Source organism: Lissotriton vulgaris, chromosome 12 (genome assembly GCF_964263255.1).
Source record: "Lissotriton vulgaris chromosome 12, aLisVul1.2, whole genome shotgun sequence".
In the NCBI taxonomy this organism is placed as follows: domain Eukaryota; kingdom Metazoa; phylum Chordata; class Amphibia; order Caudata; family Salamandridae; genus Lissotriton; species Lissotriton vulgaris.
This window is the reverse complement of record NC_141700.1, coordinates 576,089,523-576,106,238: the sequence shown is the minus strand read 5'-3', so window position 1 is coordinate 576,106,238 and position 16,716 is coordinate 576,089,523. Positions and strand designations below refer to the sequence as shown.

Sequence of the window (16,716 nt, the reverse complement as noted above, 5' to 3'; positions counted from 1 at the left end):
CGCCTAATGGGCGGGGGTCCCGATGTGTGCATTAGGATGCGCCCGCCACTGTGGCGGGCGCATCCCTCATATTTAATATTATGGCGGGCGTTGCTCACTGCACCGCCCGCCACAATCTTAAAAATGAATGCCCGCATTTGCATACACGAAGTGGCAGGAACCGCGCAGTGCCTGCTGCTTGGTGTATGCAAATGCTGGGGGGTACCACAGGTACCCCCCTTTGCACCCACAGGGGACCCCAAAGCAAAGACCGCCTGCCAAAGGCACCTATGCCCACACATCATAATTTGGCTGGCGGTGTCCATTGGACACCGCCACCATATTAAGCCCTTTCCGCCGCGGTCGCAAGGTGACCGGGGCGGAAAAGCGGCGGACGTTCTATCCGTCCGCCGCGGTCCCCCCCCGCCATACTAATATGGCGGAGGGAATTCGGGATACAGTGTCGGGCGGATTGCCTCCGCCAGGCCGGCAGTGGTCACCGCCCGACATCGTAATGGGCCCCTTAATGTACTTGCTATTTCGATGTTTCTTTCTCTTTGTACATCATCACATGTTCATTCATTCTCTTTCTGTTCTATGAAATCACGATTATTCCTTGTCTTCTCTAAATTATCTGCCTCCCCATGATAGTGTTTTATAATTTATTATTCTATTTTATATAAAATATTCTATTTGATATAAATAAAAATAAAACATATTTTTCTGTAAGACTAATTTTCCCTAGTCAGATTAAATAAATGGAAAATATATTTTCTCCACCAGTGCACAGGTCAGACTATAAACACAATGTTTATGATTATTACACAACATATTGATATATATGTTTTTGTTATTTGAAGGTGCCTACAGGACCGAAAAGCAGTACAATTGATCACAACAATCATGCAAACAGAAGTGCCAGATTTTAAGGTTTCTGAAGACTGTCTTTACTTGAACATATACACTCCAGCAGATGCTAATACATTGCAGTTGCCTGTAAGTAAACTGACCACCTGTTGATCTTCAATCATTACATATTGAAAGGGCTCAAATAATGTTTGTGAAGGGCCTTGCCTTTTAAACAGTATATATAATACTAAAATGGAGAGTTACTTGTGGTGAAAGTATTTCAACAAGCCAAACTCATTGATAATATTCTGTTGAGATACTTAAACCATCCTCACTACTTTTCATTGTTGTCCAAAATGCATTCACTTAGCAACACCAGGATGTCGTCAACGATGAGTGGATGTACCGCTTTTGGCCACCATAAGTGTGGCAGGGTATGCTCAGACGTAAGTCCCTTGCTCACTTTGCCACTGGATTCAAGCAAGCCGGGCTGAAGAAGGCTGGAATGCCAGAAACCGGTCCTCGGAAGCTTGTTTCCGGTCCAGGAAAGGCATGGCTTGGCAGTTCGGGCTGGACTGTTCCCATGAGGCACAGGGTCAGACTGATTTGCATATAGCCATGTCTGAACTGGGGTGGCAGAGTGGGCTAAAGAACGGTGATGGATTAAACCCAGATTGTTTGACTGGGTGTGAGTGTTTGATTGGTTCAGATGCTCCGTCCATTACCACCCCCCTTTTGTACCGCTTTTGGCCGCCATAAGTGTGGCAGGGTATGCTCAGACGTGAGTCCCTTAATCACTTTGCCACTGGATTCAAGTAAGCCGGGCTGAAGAAGGCTGGAATGCCAGAAACCGGTCCTCGGAAGCTTGTTTCCTGTCCAGGGAAGGCATGGCTTGGCAGTTCGGGCTGAACTGTTCCCATGAGGCACAGGGTCAGACTGATTTGCATATAGCCATGTCTGAACTGGGGTGGCAGAGTGGGCTAAAGAACGGTGATGGATTAAACCCAGATCGTTTGACTGGGTGTGAGTGTTTGATTGGTTCAGATGCTCCGTCCATTACCACCCCCCTTTTGTACCGGGATCTGCAGACCAGCATCCTTCACATCTTGAACTAGTTTAAGCAGGGTGAAAAAGAACCTCTAAGAGTGAGATAAAGGGGCAGGGAGTGTCTGGTGGTGAATGAAAGAAGGGGATGAATCAAGACTAGGCACTGGCCCCGGGCTCCTGAGCAAATGTTTGTCGCCCCAACACTTAATATTTTACTAATGAAGGTAATGGTATTGCATAATAAAGAGTGGGATATACCTAATTCTATGGACATGACTGTTCTAGAGCTAAATCACAGATGATACTGTAAGGCTGGAGTCTGAGAAGAAAAATCTTAATTATGAAAGCATCACCCAAGTATCACCAATGGTCTGTCATTTTCCTGAAAGTACAACTTCATATTGTGCATTGTGTCTTATTAAATGATTATGTCCTGAAAGTGTATTCGCTGACTGAGTTTAGAAAAAAATGTAAAAGGTGAAGGGTGATGACAAAACTCATTCAGTGGCCTCGGTTTATTCTATTTCTAGCTAAATTATAAATGTCAAACACATGCCTGTTTTTGTTACAGCTTTAGGAACTCCCATCATTAGCTAGCTACACAATTATTGTGTTTATTGTGATAAAAAAAATGCAATCTACATTATCTGCAATGGGTGATTGTACTTGAATATGCTAATGTTGTGTAATGGGGTGGATATATCAGAATGATTTAGGTCTCTTGGACAGAGATTAAAGAATGCTAATGTGCTCCTCTCTTTAGGTAATGGTATGGATCCATGGAGGAGGATTGGTTGCCGGAGGAGCTTCCATTTATGATGGCTCAGCTCTGTCAGCCTATGAAAATGTTGTTGTAGTCACAATTCAGTATCGACTTGGCACACTTGGATTTTTCAGGTGAGGCATATTTTTAGAATCCCATATCATTCCGTTAGCTCTGTTTTGTATGCAATAGCGTGTAGGCGACGGCACACTTTGTTTTTATGTTAATCTATATATAGCATTTAAAGTCACTTTTCTCATGCTCTTTGTGAGTCCTGCCAAACATTCACTGTTATGATTATTTTCCTTAGTCTATCACATATACACCCAAACTATTTTAAACCGCTCTTTTTAGCATCATTTGGATATATTTTGCATATATTATTCATGCTTGTTTTCCATAACACTATACGCATTGCTAGTTGTAAACTCATTTAAATCATTCTTGAACTTTGATATGGAGAAATTATCAATTTCTTTTCCTTTCCCCCGATTTTTATATTTAAGTTCTTCAATTTTCTGTGGTCTGTTTTCTTTTGTCATTGTATTCTTCTTTCGGAGATTTCTAAAAATGTATTTTCCTTTGTAATATAGTCCTAACTGTTGTATTGAAATGCTATTATATAACACTCTTGTATTTGTTCTATATTTGTATTGTAATCTTTTTTATTGATTTCCATTACTCTTGTCTCATCCTTTCATTGTGATACTGAACATTTCCATACATAGTTCCATTTTACTGGAACTACTCAAATGATTTCAAAACATAATAAATACTATTTTTGTTGAATAATGAATATACAATCTCGATATCTATTTCAAAAAGTTCAGTCTGATAAGTTAGAATAAAATAATGTATACATTAAAAGCAACTACTTGTGAAGGAGCATATGTATCTAGGTGTTCACTTAATATGAGTGAACACTTTGTAGGGAAAGAGTGATCCCTGCTTCAAACAGTCACCCAAAATTGCAATGTTTGTAAATGCCAAGCCACGTTTAAAAAAAATGAAACGACTCAAAAGTGGTGAACAGCTTGCAGTCCAAATCAAATAGTTTTAGCCAAAGGGGGTGGCGCAGCCCAGCCTCTTCCAGGCTTCGATTGGCGCTTATGGACCCACCCTTCCAGCATGTGTCCCGCGCAGCAGGACTGTTGTTCGCTTATATAGTGGTGATCTCAGGTGTTGTCTCAGAGGATTGTGGGGCTTGCAGTTCCCAGCAGCAACGTCCGCGACAGCTCACCCAAAAGATCCCTGTATTCTTAGCAAGTGCTCTGGGTAAAGTCCCCAACCAGCTGCGGCCAGAAATGCAGGGATGTCTCTTCGGGACAAAGATAGCATGATGAACGCAGCCCGAGTGCAGCTGGACGGATGTTCACTTATGTAGTGGTGATCTCAGGTGTGGTCTCAGAGGATTGAGCGACGTGCAGTCCTCAACGTCTGTGGCGCTTCACCCCCAAAGATGCCTGTATTCTCAGTAAGTGCTGTATGTAAATTCCCCACCCGTTGTTGCCAGAAAAGAGAGGATATCTCCTCAGGACAAAGGTAGCACGACAAAACACACTTTTGGGAAAGCTACTATATAAAGAAAATAAGGATATAATCGAACTACATCCTGGACTTGCACCAAAGTTATCCCTTTAACTGCATGCCAGAATGGGAAGCTTCTACAAGCTGGTCGCCATTCCCAAAACCGAACTATAGTCTTCATCGAGCGCTGTCTCCCAAATTTCTATCACCTGCTTATCCGGAATAACTCCTTTACTGGTGCCTTCCTTAAAAAACCTTTCAGTAGCAAAAAGATTTTGGAAGATCTTTTGACTGCTGTGTCTGGTCTGTCATATGAAGCCTTGTTTAACTGAATCAACTTTGACCTTTCATCATGCTGTAAAGGAAAAAAATACTTTTTCAGTAGCGGTTCCTGGAGGCAGTGCAGCGGGACTGTGGGGCGGGGAAGGGGCAGGGGCAGGGTGGGGGGTAGTAAACTATGGCATAAGGCCAAACCGAGGTAAGTCCATAAATAAATAAATAACATGAATTACATTGCGCACGCTGCAATGCCAAATGGCGATGCAGCTTGCACAATGCAATTTATTTAATTAATTTATTTATTTATGTACTTACCTCGGTTCGGCGGTATGCAGTCGTTTACTACCCCCCACCCTGCCCCTCCCTGGCTCCCTCCAAGTGCCACTATAGTTCCCTATGTAAATGTAGCCAAATGACTTGGGGCTGCTGGCCCTTTCAAGTTTGTTTATTTTTATTATTTGTTTAAAATATTTGCAGACATTATGGTCATAGTTTTTGCTATATTAATGTCCAAATCTTGAATGTATGCAAATAGTGCTGCCTTACACTCAGATCCCGGAATGACTCCTAACTCAAGAATTTTGGAAAGTAATATCTGTTAACAAAAGAAGGCCCCAGAGACAGCAAGAGGTTCACCGCAGATGCCGACCGAAAGTATCGGCCAATAGCACTGACAGGACTACTCCATGGGGCATTTATGGCAAATAGCCAACTTATGCTTTGAGAGGGAATCCCCCTCGCACAAATAGAGCACCTTAGCAAGTGCTTCACATTTTTCAATCACACACTCACTTAAATTAAGATAATTGCACCACCACTTTTTTTGGTCCTGATGAAAGCCAGTTTTAATCACAAGGCCTGGCTGAAACATGTAGACAACACTTGGATGCAAGACATCCTAAAATATGCGCCTAATACATCCAGCAGCCTTCGTTTTAATGCTAACAGTGAACCAGTTATTAAAGTATAATTTACCCTCCGGTACTGGGATCCCGGTATAGCTTTTAAACTTTCACCTTCACTTCACCACACAGCACGCTCAGTAACATACCTGCTCCGCTGTATCCAGGCGTCATAGCACACACTCGGTGTCACTAGGTGGGCTCGATGATGAAGCATGCCACCAACCAGGTTGGTGGGTGAAGGCTTCATGAACAAACATAAGGGTTTGCATTCTGTCATACAGTTTTTGAGTCTATGTTAATTCACAATTAGGCTAGTCCTTATTGATTCTACAAACAAAAGAAGGCCAAACAAACAAAAGAAGGCCAACATTGCTTGTTTGATGACATCTCATAGAGAAAAGGACTCAACTATTGTTAGGAAAGGGCCATGAAATGACGGCCTATTTACCCAAAATCCAAAACATGATCTTTAAACAGTGACAAACATACCATAGCTAGAATTGGTAGGCCTGAAACATGCAAATATTTACATATCATTAGTGGCAGCATTTCAATATGTATAGCACGATTATTACCAGAAAATACAACACTCATTAATACTGAGGTCACAAAGAAGGAAAGATCCTATAGGGCGAAAACTCAAATGTGTATTGTACAAAAAGTGCTCTTATGGAGACAAGGATTGCAAAATAAAAAGAAAGTACCTGTTGATTCTTGGCCAGTATACAGGTATTATGTACTATCTATTATATATAGGTATTATTTAAGGATAGACATCCTTTTTAGAGTGAGATTGCTTGGAAGATGCAGTGTTCTTCAATTACACATTCCATGTAGTCCTTGACACCCATGCCAGCATGTGTCTTCACTGGCATATGACGGGCACCTTTTATTCTCTTTCCTCACAAGCAGCTAAAAAATGGGCCCACAGCCTGTTCTTGTTCCACCCTCCCTTAGGCTTAGGGGCAATTAGACCTAAGACGTTTCTTCTAGTAGTGTGTTTTCTCTCTTCCCTATTGGCATGTCTGCCAGCTTTTGCCTTCTGGCTGTTCAGGTATCATGGCTTCAGTGGTAGAATCTGGAGCTGCTTCAAGTGGGACCAAGGACAGGCTAAGACTACTTTTGTCAACATAGCTTATGGACACAGCAGTCGGGGTAAAGTTACTCAACTCTCTTATCTAGCTGCAAGTCACAGTAGGCGAGTGATGATCCATCTTCAGGTTTAAAGAACAGGTCCAGGAACAATAAAGAGAAATAAAAGAATCTAGTGCCTCAGCAAAGAAGCTGTTGTGAAATTTGGGGATGGGGTTTATATGAGGAATAGGTAAAGCTATCCTTGGCTCTGCTACAAATTAGGTTTTGGGAAGTCATTGAAAATAGCTTAGGTATTTGTGTGAAGCATGTTTTAGGTGGGTCAAATAGATTAGTATTTCTAGGTGTTGAAACCTGTAATGTGCTCTTAAGTAATGTCAGTACGCCGCGTTTTACAGAACTTCACAAATTGAAAAAAGCAAATGCTGAGAATTTCTTTAAACATTTGTCCTATTCAAAATGTGGCAAATGACTCAGTATCTCAATTGAGGCTTCCATTATTAGGATACACATTTAGAATGGGACAAAGAGGTAGTAAGATGAGGGAGGTCTTGAGCTTTAAATATCTTGCATGCGGTAGGATGGGCAGGAGAGAGAAAGAGATGAATATGTTAAGTATGAGGTACGGATGGGTATTGAATGAAGGGCATAGATGCAGTGTCATTGTGGGTGATGGTGGCACCAGCTTATCTTGCATTGTTCGATGAACATGATTTAAGTGCAAGTGTAAAAGAACAAATAAGAATATAATGGTTTGCTGGCCAGTGTCGTCCTAGTTTTCAATTACATTCTAAGATGATTTGGGAATTTATACAAATTGTAAGCCTAGAGGCTACTGCAGAGTTATCAGAAAATGATTTAAAGTCATATTCATGGCTTCAGTGATTCATGCTTTGTGTTTTCTGCTTATGGGCTCCTCATTGTATTTAATGTGTTCTTGTATTTGTGTGCACATTTCTTCTTTTTAAATGTGTGCTTCATTTGGCGTTAATCACACATAGAAATCATAACACAGTTTTGCTTTGTTTTAGATTGGAAGTGCATAAATTGCTATTATATATTTATTTATTTGTTTCATAATGTGTATTATATTTTAGGGTATGCACAATAGATTTTTTTTGCTACTTCTTGCATTTGACTTTATTTACCACAAGGGGTAGCCTTATAATAATCAGAAAAGGGTATCTAAGGCTGTTAAAGACTCATATTTGGGGAGAGACATCTTCACATATTCATGGTAGCTTCCCTCGAGCTGTCTATTGCAAACATCTACAGTGAAGGGGAAGGGCGGTCACAGCCAGGTCTTATCCGCATATTTCTCAGCTCAGGAATGGCATGATAGAGAAAGACTATGGGGGATATGTACAATGAAGTGGTGGAGTGAGGAGTTAGCCGTCATGGCTTAACACCTCACTCCGCCACTTCAGAAAAGCAAGACTGCACCATAATTACAACGATATGGTGCAGTCTTGCGTTTCCCCCTGCGCTGGCACCGTAGTGCAAGGGTGTCTGCATGCAGGGGAGGATTGTTTATGTGTAGGAAGGTGTCCCTTCCTGCACATAAACAATCATGAAATGGCATTTTGTCACTTTCATGTGTGCTGCTTAATGCAGCACACATGAAATTCACAAAATGGCATTTTTTTGTTTTAGATTGCTTATGTACAGAAAGGGGGACCTTCCTGTACATCAACAATCAATGGCATTTTGTTTTTCCCATGTGTGCTGCACAAGGCAGCACACATGGAAAAAGCAAAAACTTAATGCCACGTTTTCCTGGTCATAATTCTGGCACTGCCTCGTATGTACCCTTCTCCTGTACATAGGGGGCAGCTTCAAAATCAATGGGTGTTGCAGTGGCACGTCCACTGCCCACCCCTCTCACGCTAACCATACCTTATTTACAAGGCACCATTAAGCCACCTTAAGCGGCTTAACGCTGCCTTATAAATAGGGCTAAACTCTATCGCCACCAGCATGTTGATAAAAGTGATGTTGTGGTGGTGAAAGGGGCTTAAACATATGCCCCTATGACTTTCTCAAAGCACAGTGTCAGATTGAAAAGAATTCTGGTATTCAGTGAAGTTATACAGTTTAACGGCCACCAAGAAACTGTGCTAGGAAGATTATTTGAATTCATGAACACCATTGTTTAATCATCTGTTTTATTACTGCAATTGTTTTTATTTTTATAGTTACATCTGCTCATATAATCTGCACTAGAGAAGGGCATTCATTTTTTTAATGGCTTTAAATTATATAGTGTGTATTTCTTGTGTGTATCCATCTTAGTTTTAGAACTCATTAATAATTCAATTAACTGTGGAGTCTCACAGGGCTGATGGTTGCCATACAATCACTATCCCAGTAATGCAAGGGAGATTCGTGGGTTCAGACTCCCTGGCTCGGGTTAGTAAACTGACTAAACCTGTCCTTTAGCAGAGGGTTGTGGGTTTCTAAAACTGCAGTGGGATCATGTCATGTTATTACAGTGACAGAAATTCATGAATAACATCAAGTGTAAACTGATTCTTAAAATCTGAAAAAATAAAAAATATGATAAATGAACTTAACTAAACTAAAATGATTTTGTTTTTTTCTAGTACTGGTGATGAACATGCTCGTGGTAACTGGGCATTGTTGGATCAAGTGGCTGCTCTACAGTGGATTCAGGAAAACATTGAACCTTTTGGAGGTGATCATGATTCTGTCACCATATTTGGAGAATCTGGTGGAGCATTCTCCGTTTCTGCATTGGCAAGTTTCTTTATTTAATGTTAATGTATTTATTTGTGCTCTTCCTAATTAAGGAAAGCTGATCTTGGAGTCTCAGAAATGTTTATGCTAAATTCACAGTGCAATAAAATGCTGAATTAGACTAAAAATAGACATCTTTCAGTGTGTGTAAGTGTTTAACCCAGAGTTGATCTTAAAAGCAGAATGTCTATCATTTGTTTACACACCAGGCAAACTAAAGGGCACTACTGTATATTAGTATTACACTTGTAGGGTGAAGAACAGTCTTTTAATCGGCACAGTGAAGGGGGATTTTCTGATACCTATATTGTTTAACATGCAAGAAAAGGATGCAGCCATACAGTTTAAGCATCCAAATAATTTGAGAGTTCACTTCATTAATGGGCTCCTTAATAATGGGATTTTTTTGCATCATCTCTCCTGAGAAGAGAGAGAGAGTGATTGGTATGCCACCCTGATCAATCAGGCTGGGTGCAGATATTCATATTTGAACAGACCTGCCTCAACAATGACGATAAATGGCCTGTGCTACTTTAGCTTTTTTCCTTTGTTTTGTACTTTTTTCTTCCCAATGTGTTGCACTCAGTGAGGGGAAACACATGCAAATATCCTGTGCGGATGTTCATAATGGGGCAAATTCTCAATAGACTATCCCCGAGTTAATGGCACTTTCGCACAGCCAAAGTCGCGATAATTTTATCTACCCATTCACAAGCTGGTGCTAACACCCCATATCACCAATTTACCCGTGATAGCAGCCGCAAAAAACATTGCCACAGATGACCTCGCTAATGAGATGCAGAGTAGGCATTCCCAACCAAAAGCCGTAACAACACCACTCTGCAACATTCTCAACGACCAGCCATATCGGCGATAAGAGCACAAAACATGCGATAAGGCGCGTTAGCAGCATGGAAATAGCACCTGCTCTGACCTGGTGCAAAGTAGGACGACAGCCTGCACCACGAAAGGGAGCCCAGCCCAGAGCCACACCTGAAGGGCAACAGATGCCATGGAGCCACTGATCATGCGGGCCGGACACCCAACAGGACCACAACACCCACCTCCACCACCCCCAGGACCACACCCCAACCCCCGGGCCCTACCCCTGGCAACCCCCACCTCCCCCGGACCAAGACATTGCACATCAACGGCACGAAATCATGAACAAAAGCACCCGCCTGATGTTGCACAGTTACAGCAATCAACATGCATGTGGGTACAGAAAACCTGATTCATTCATTCACCATTGAAAGTCCAAACAAAATATCACAATTCAATTTGTCTCCAAAGAACAATTTTGAAGAGACATGGCAGGGCACCCCTGGGCAATCTGTGAGTCACAGCCTGCAAGACAATATCCAAAAAAAGAAGGTGTGTCAGGCACCCATCAAAGGACAGAGGGGCATATTAACAACAAATAGCGATATTTATCGCTAAGTAGGGTTAGCGGAATTTTTTTTAGCGCCGCGCATCACGGGATTTTATCGCTGAGATAACGTGCTATTAGCAACTTTTATCTCAAAAGCGACAAAATTCCCGGCTATAGCGGCAAAATCCGTGAATATCGCTGAGAATACACCGATATTCACGCATTATCGCTAACAGGGTCTTAGCCATTATATCCACCTCCCATTGGATATAATGGCTAAGAACTGGTCTGAGCAGGTGTTAGTTTTTGGAGATATTCGCGCTTAGCGCAAATATTTCCATTGCTACGCCTGTGTTGCTAATAGGCGATAGCGATGTTAGTGACTGCTTTCAGTCGCTAACAGGTTGGGTACGCCCACTTTGCATGTCATTAGCGATAAATATCACTGACATGCAAAGCAGGTCCCAAACCGCTCGCTATCGCCTACAAGCTGTCGCTAACTGCTGTTAGCGACAGCTTGCTAGTAGGGCGATAGTATTATCCCGCTTAGAGGCCAAAAATGGCCGCTAAAGCGGCGAAAATTGCCTATCGCCCCCCTTGATAATATGCCCCGAGAGAGAGAGAGAAAGAAAGAGAGAGACTGAACAAGGAGCGCAAGGCCAAACGGGCCCTTGGCACATTCAAACATGTCAACTGCTGCATGTGTTATGTAATTGGTGCACCCCAAATCACAGGCCTGGCATCAAAGTCACCACGAAGGCCACAGCACAGTTAAGAAATGCAAGCAGTAGTCAGACTAAAATTAGGTATGAAAGCTCCTTTGTCTCAATACACAAGGTGGAAGGACAACCAAACCCCCGACCTTAGTCCTGAAAGCAGCTGGCCCCCCTGCAAGAGATACCAGACCAGCCTCCGACGACTCCCACAACACGAACTGCCCTAATGAAAGACCAACGTGCCCACACACACTTGCCCCTGCACGAGCTACACCTGCAAGGGATGCCCTTGATACATTGGTTAAAAGCAACCCATACATCCAAACGTTGCACACACATACAACTCATTGCCCAGAGCTGTAGCATATCGTCCACCGAACTGCCATCGGTCTGAGGATTGCTGGTCCTGCAAGACCAACAAACACAATGGCAGTCAATCCCGGGCACATGCACAACCCCTGTCATGTGGAACTGTACAGTGTATGGATGCTGCATCTGTTGGGATCACTGCCAATGGCAGTGTTGCAAATCAGTATCCGTCTTGCCTACGTCACCTGCATCCAGCCCTGGTTCCACTGTCGATCATGCACATTCGAGTGGCCCATGGAGATCTGCCTATCCAACGCAATGGTAGCAGAATTGGAGTCACCGGGATACCCCTGCCTGGGATGCACTGATCTTTGGCGTATGTGCTGGAAGTTGTGCATGGGAGATTGCACAACTCCTCGTGTGCAGGGACCACATCAAGGCGCTCCCCTATTGGGCTGTGGTGCGGATTGGTGAAATGGCGTGGACGGAGCACATCTGCTCAGACAAGTTAATGTATTGGCTCACCCTGGTGTTCCTTGAACCCGACAATGACGTACTATTGGAACAGATTGCCCCGAAGCTGCACTCGCATTCATGGATGAGTAACTACGCTCCTGCAGCCACATCAGGTTGACACTAATATGATGTATATTCACATGTGAGAATCAACATAGTGATCCTTAAGCATCAAATAAAAAAAGACAGAAAATTTCTCTGGAAAAGCAAAAGTGAACATTTGTAGAATTTATTTGAACATGTGAATAAGGGTTGATTCAACTCCGAGGAGTGCAACGGGGGCACACTAAGGAAGACACACCAAGTGCGTTATTTATAGGAATGCTCACATATCCCACCACAACAGTGGACATGTCTGCCTTTGCCTGGACTCTGAATGCATGTGCGTGGAACTACCCATGTGTACCCACGCCTGTGCAAGGTGATGCAGTTCTATGGTCGGAGCAGCACTGCATCATGTGGCAACATTCACAATTGTCTGAACTGGGGTGGCGTGGTGAGCAAAATAACGATGGATTAAACCCAGATCTGTGACTGGGGGTGAATATTTTGCCAATGTGCAGCATTCCATCCATCATCTTGTGTGTGTTAACATTCACAATACAGACATACTGCTGGGGGTAGAGTACACACATGGCAATGTAGCACGACATGTGACCCTGTCAGACCCTTTCACCTGATCACTGTCAGCAGAGCAGACAGTCGCGCTGTCCGGTGGTATAGTACTATGCAGATCCCATGGGCTGTGAGTGATGTCCCCTCACACGGTGCAATGAGCAGATGCCAAACATCACATGACTTGTCCAGCAAGGCAAGGTGGGCTGAGACAGTTGCAATCTGTGATGATTTTGTGTACATGTTTGCCTCCACATTTCTTGCACCTCGACATGTTCCCATGCTGCGTGTAAATGTCTTAAGCATTTCCCTGCATGTTGCCTTGTCCGTACTGACACGTACGTGCCAATAAAGTCCACGCAACTTCACTGGTATCTAACTGTGATGAGTGTTGGTCAGATTGACAAATCGTGTGCTACAATGAGCATCGTCCCTACACAGGGAGGGACTGACTGGTGCATGTACAATGGGGGTGGGTCCCTTTTGACAGCTCCACCTCTGTGAGCCAGACATTGTGTTTGGGATAGTTGCAGGCAAAACTTTGCACTTACGTGTGAGTATGGTGTCCAAGCTCTGGCCATGTGGAGCAATGTTATACATCAAAACAGGCTGTGTCTACATAGATGTGTGTGAGTAGGTATGTGAAATGACGTTCTGTTGTCACATGTGATGGAGGACACCACTTCTGGCCTGCTACTAATTTTTGTCATTTCTACACACAGCCCTATTTTGGAAATGGACCTGTGCCTACGTTGGGGCGTTGTGAGATGGTTGTTCGTGTTCAATGAGGCCACAGCTAGTTCACATCTTCACAGTCATCTAATTGGCCATGTGGGTCAGGGTCAAACATGCGCATTGATGTCATTTATCAGGGTGTACCTTATTGTGCAATCAATGTCCCTACATCCATCCATACTTTCATGCTTGAGTGAACATAGACATGACACATCTTTGTGAGGTTGAATGTTTTATTCCCATTCTGGTGAGCGCCGGAGCTGTACATGGCCATGCCACACCCACAATACAGGTAGCCCAGTGGTGGGCCAACCAGAGTCCTTTGGGGATTGATAAGTGAATTTGAAGAGGGAGAGTGCAGTCTGTAGCAGGATTGCTGTATATTTGGCATCCTGTGAAGATATGGCAGTCCATGCCGGGGTCTAGGTGAATGTCGCAGAGTGTTCAGGGGGTCAGTGAGAGGTGTTGTCCTTGTGCATGATGCATAGGGCTGAACCAGGCAGGGACGGGTGATATAGGGCGGGGATGGATGCTACTACCTCCTTCCTCACACAGTAAGTACCATCCACATCTTACTCCTCTGATACTTGTTCTGTGTCCGGTGTGTGTGGTGTGTGTGGTGTGTGTGGTGGTGTAATGGTTGCATCGCTGTGTGCCACTGACGCATCAGGGTGCGAAGGTGATAGGGCTGCATCACTGTGTGCTATTGACACATCAGGGGTCGGAGATGTGGGTGTCAGAGTTCCTGCTGCAGTTATCTGGGACAGGCTCAATGGCAGCAATGGCAAAATGAGGAACTGCAAGGCATGAAAGATCCCAGCTACATCTCCCTGGTGTTCAGCCGAGGCAACCATACTTCCAGCCTGCATCTGCTCCATGGTTTCCATTGTCCTGTGCATCTGTGCCAACTCTGTGGTGTCCTCGCTGGTGCCTGTCTGACTAAACAGTTCTTGTATCCGAGTAATGGCCCTACCAATGTCAGCCAAGGATTGTCAGGTAGCATGGTGCAGACAGTGGTTGTCTGTTAAGGGACTGTAAGTGGTCCCTGATGGGAGTCAGATACCCACGTATGGCATCGAGTTTGACTGCCACAAGCTCAAAACCCACCAGCAGCTGATCAGACATCTTTACCTGGCAACCCAACACACGGTGTTGGAATTCCATGTTATGTTCGGGGGTTCCTGGGTTTCAGCCGTGGTGGTGTGTGCCTCCTGCTGTGTGGTCTGTGCAGGGGGTTGGGTCACCTCGAGGCAGCTGGTCTGCCCTGCTCTTGGGAGTGGGGTGCGGAGGCTGTCCATTAGCTGTTGGAGGATGTCTGTGCATATGTGCAGGTTGTCCTTTCATCATCACTGATGAGATTTGTGGTCTGCTCTGCAGTAGGTGTTGATTGTCCCCCTGCAATGTAAAGGGGAGATGCAGGTTAACAGAGTGTCCCATGTATGTTGTTGCTTTGTAGATGTCCACATACAGACTGCATGACAATGCACATTGTGACTATTTTGGAGGAGCTGGCTATTTGATGGGAGACAGTGAACATTTCGACTACATGACGGATGAGAGGTTGTACTCGCACATTTTCATCACACAGTGTCAGGCAATGCCAGATGTGGGTGGCCAGTTACTACGCACAAGCGAAACCTGTTGTGTCCTCTGTCCTGTGGTGTAGGTGTTGCACTTTGTACCACATTGCCGTCAATGTTGATGTGCTGTGATTGCTATGTGTGTGTGCTGCATTGTTGCAGAGTCGCCCCTGCATCTCTGATTTCGCGGACCCTTACACCTTTGAGGCGATGTGCCATTGAATTGGGTGCTTTTCGGGGGCTGAAATGTTTGCGACTTGGGTCACTTGTGCTCTTGGACAGATTTTGTGGTCTTGTGAATTGTTTGTCTGCTGATGTGTAATGACGTCATGGGATGTAGGCGCACATGGATGTTGCAGAGTGTGACCTGCTCCTTTACGGATGTGATCTACACTGGGCCACCTCAATGTCATGTTGTGCACAGTGTCAGTATTTTGACTGAAGCCATGCAATCGGTCATGCAGTGTCACTTGCATTGTCAGAGTGGCTCACAGAACAGCAGCTTTGATGGATTCAGCACATGTGCATGGGTAGGTTGTGTGATTGGTGATAGTGGGGCCCCTTTGTGCACATAGTGGATGGGGGCCTACTTGGTGTTTCGATGTGTGCTGCAGTGTGCCAAGGGTATCAGGGACATGTTCCATTTTCATTGTGCGTGTGCAATGTGATACACATGGTTGTGCATGTGTGTCATTGTGCCCATCTCCCCCCGTCCCCCCAGTCCCTGGTCGTTCCTCACCCTGTTGATGTAGGGTCCGGTCATATTGAGCTGTGACCAGACTCCCAACTCCTGCCATCGTCTCCACACTGCTGACTGTGGCCACCATTTCCTCCAGCTACTCCTTTGGTGTAGGACTCCCACCTCCATTCCCCGTTGCTGCATTCCTGTGATTTTCTGTTTGATCAATCTGGCTTTGCATGTCATGCCAGTGCCTCTTCACCTCCTTCATTGACCTCCTCAACACTCCAACTCTGTTTGTGTTTCTAGTCCTGCAGTGGAGGTGACGATGAATTGTTGGTAGTGTTCTGTCACCTCCATGACGATGATCCGGTCTTCCTGCGGACTGAACCCTGTCTTCCTCTTTCTCTTCTCCTTGCCCTTCCACGTACACATGGTTCATGGCTGGTCCTCCGTGGGGCTTGTGGGGTTCGAGTTGTCCTCTGCACTCTGTCCGGGTGCATCCATGGTGCTACGCAGTTTGATTTGGTTTTGGCGTGTTTTTTTTGTTGCTTTTATAGTGCATTTTCCCGCAGGATGCGTGGGAATTGCAGGCCTATTGCTGGTTGTCACTGATTTTTGTATCACGATTTGGGGCATCACAACTTTTTGGGTGTTCATGTTTCGCATTTTCTGTGCGTTGCGTTGATTTTTAGATGGTCATTTGGCACGTTATCCTGCTACTATCGCATGGTGCCAACGGGTTGGGAATTGGACGTTAAGACTGTGTTATTTTGTCGTGATACACTGCGATATGCTAAGTTACGTTAAGCTAAATTTGCAATGGTTATCACACGTTCTTGAGAATATCCCCCAATGTTGTGCCAAGCCACTGGGATCCATTAGGCTCCTACAGGCCCATGTGGGTGTTTAAGAACTTGTTGAAATATAGTGTTAAACTGCCATGCACACTCAATACTCCCATTTCGCCTCATCAAAACAGATTTTATTTATAAA

General features: G+C 44.3%; 1 protein-coding gene across 1 annotated transcript in view; it reads left to right on the top strand.

Moving 5' to 3' along the window:
- Positions 1–16,716, top strand: part of LOC147677780 (fatty acyl-CoA hydrolase precursor, medium chain-like) — a 223,154-nt gene that overhangs the window by 82,383 nt on the left and 124,055 nt on the right. The window contains exons 4-6 of the mRNA XM_086945439.1: positions 840–975; positions 2,639–2,772; positions 9,045–9,198. Coding sequence (XP_086801565.1) covers positions 840–975; positions 2,639–2,772; positions 9,045–9,198 — 424 coding nt within the window. The remainder of the gene's footprint in view (positions 1–839; positions 976–2,638; positions 2,773–9,044; positions 9,199–16,716) is intronic.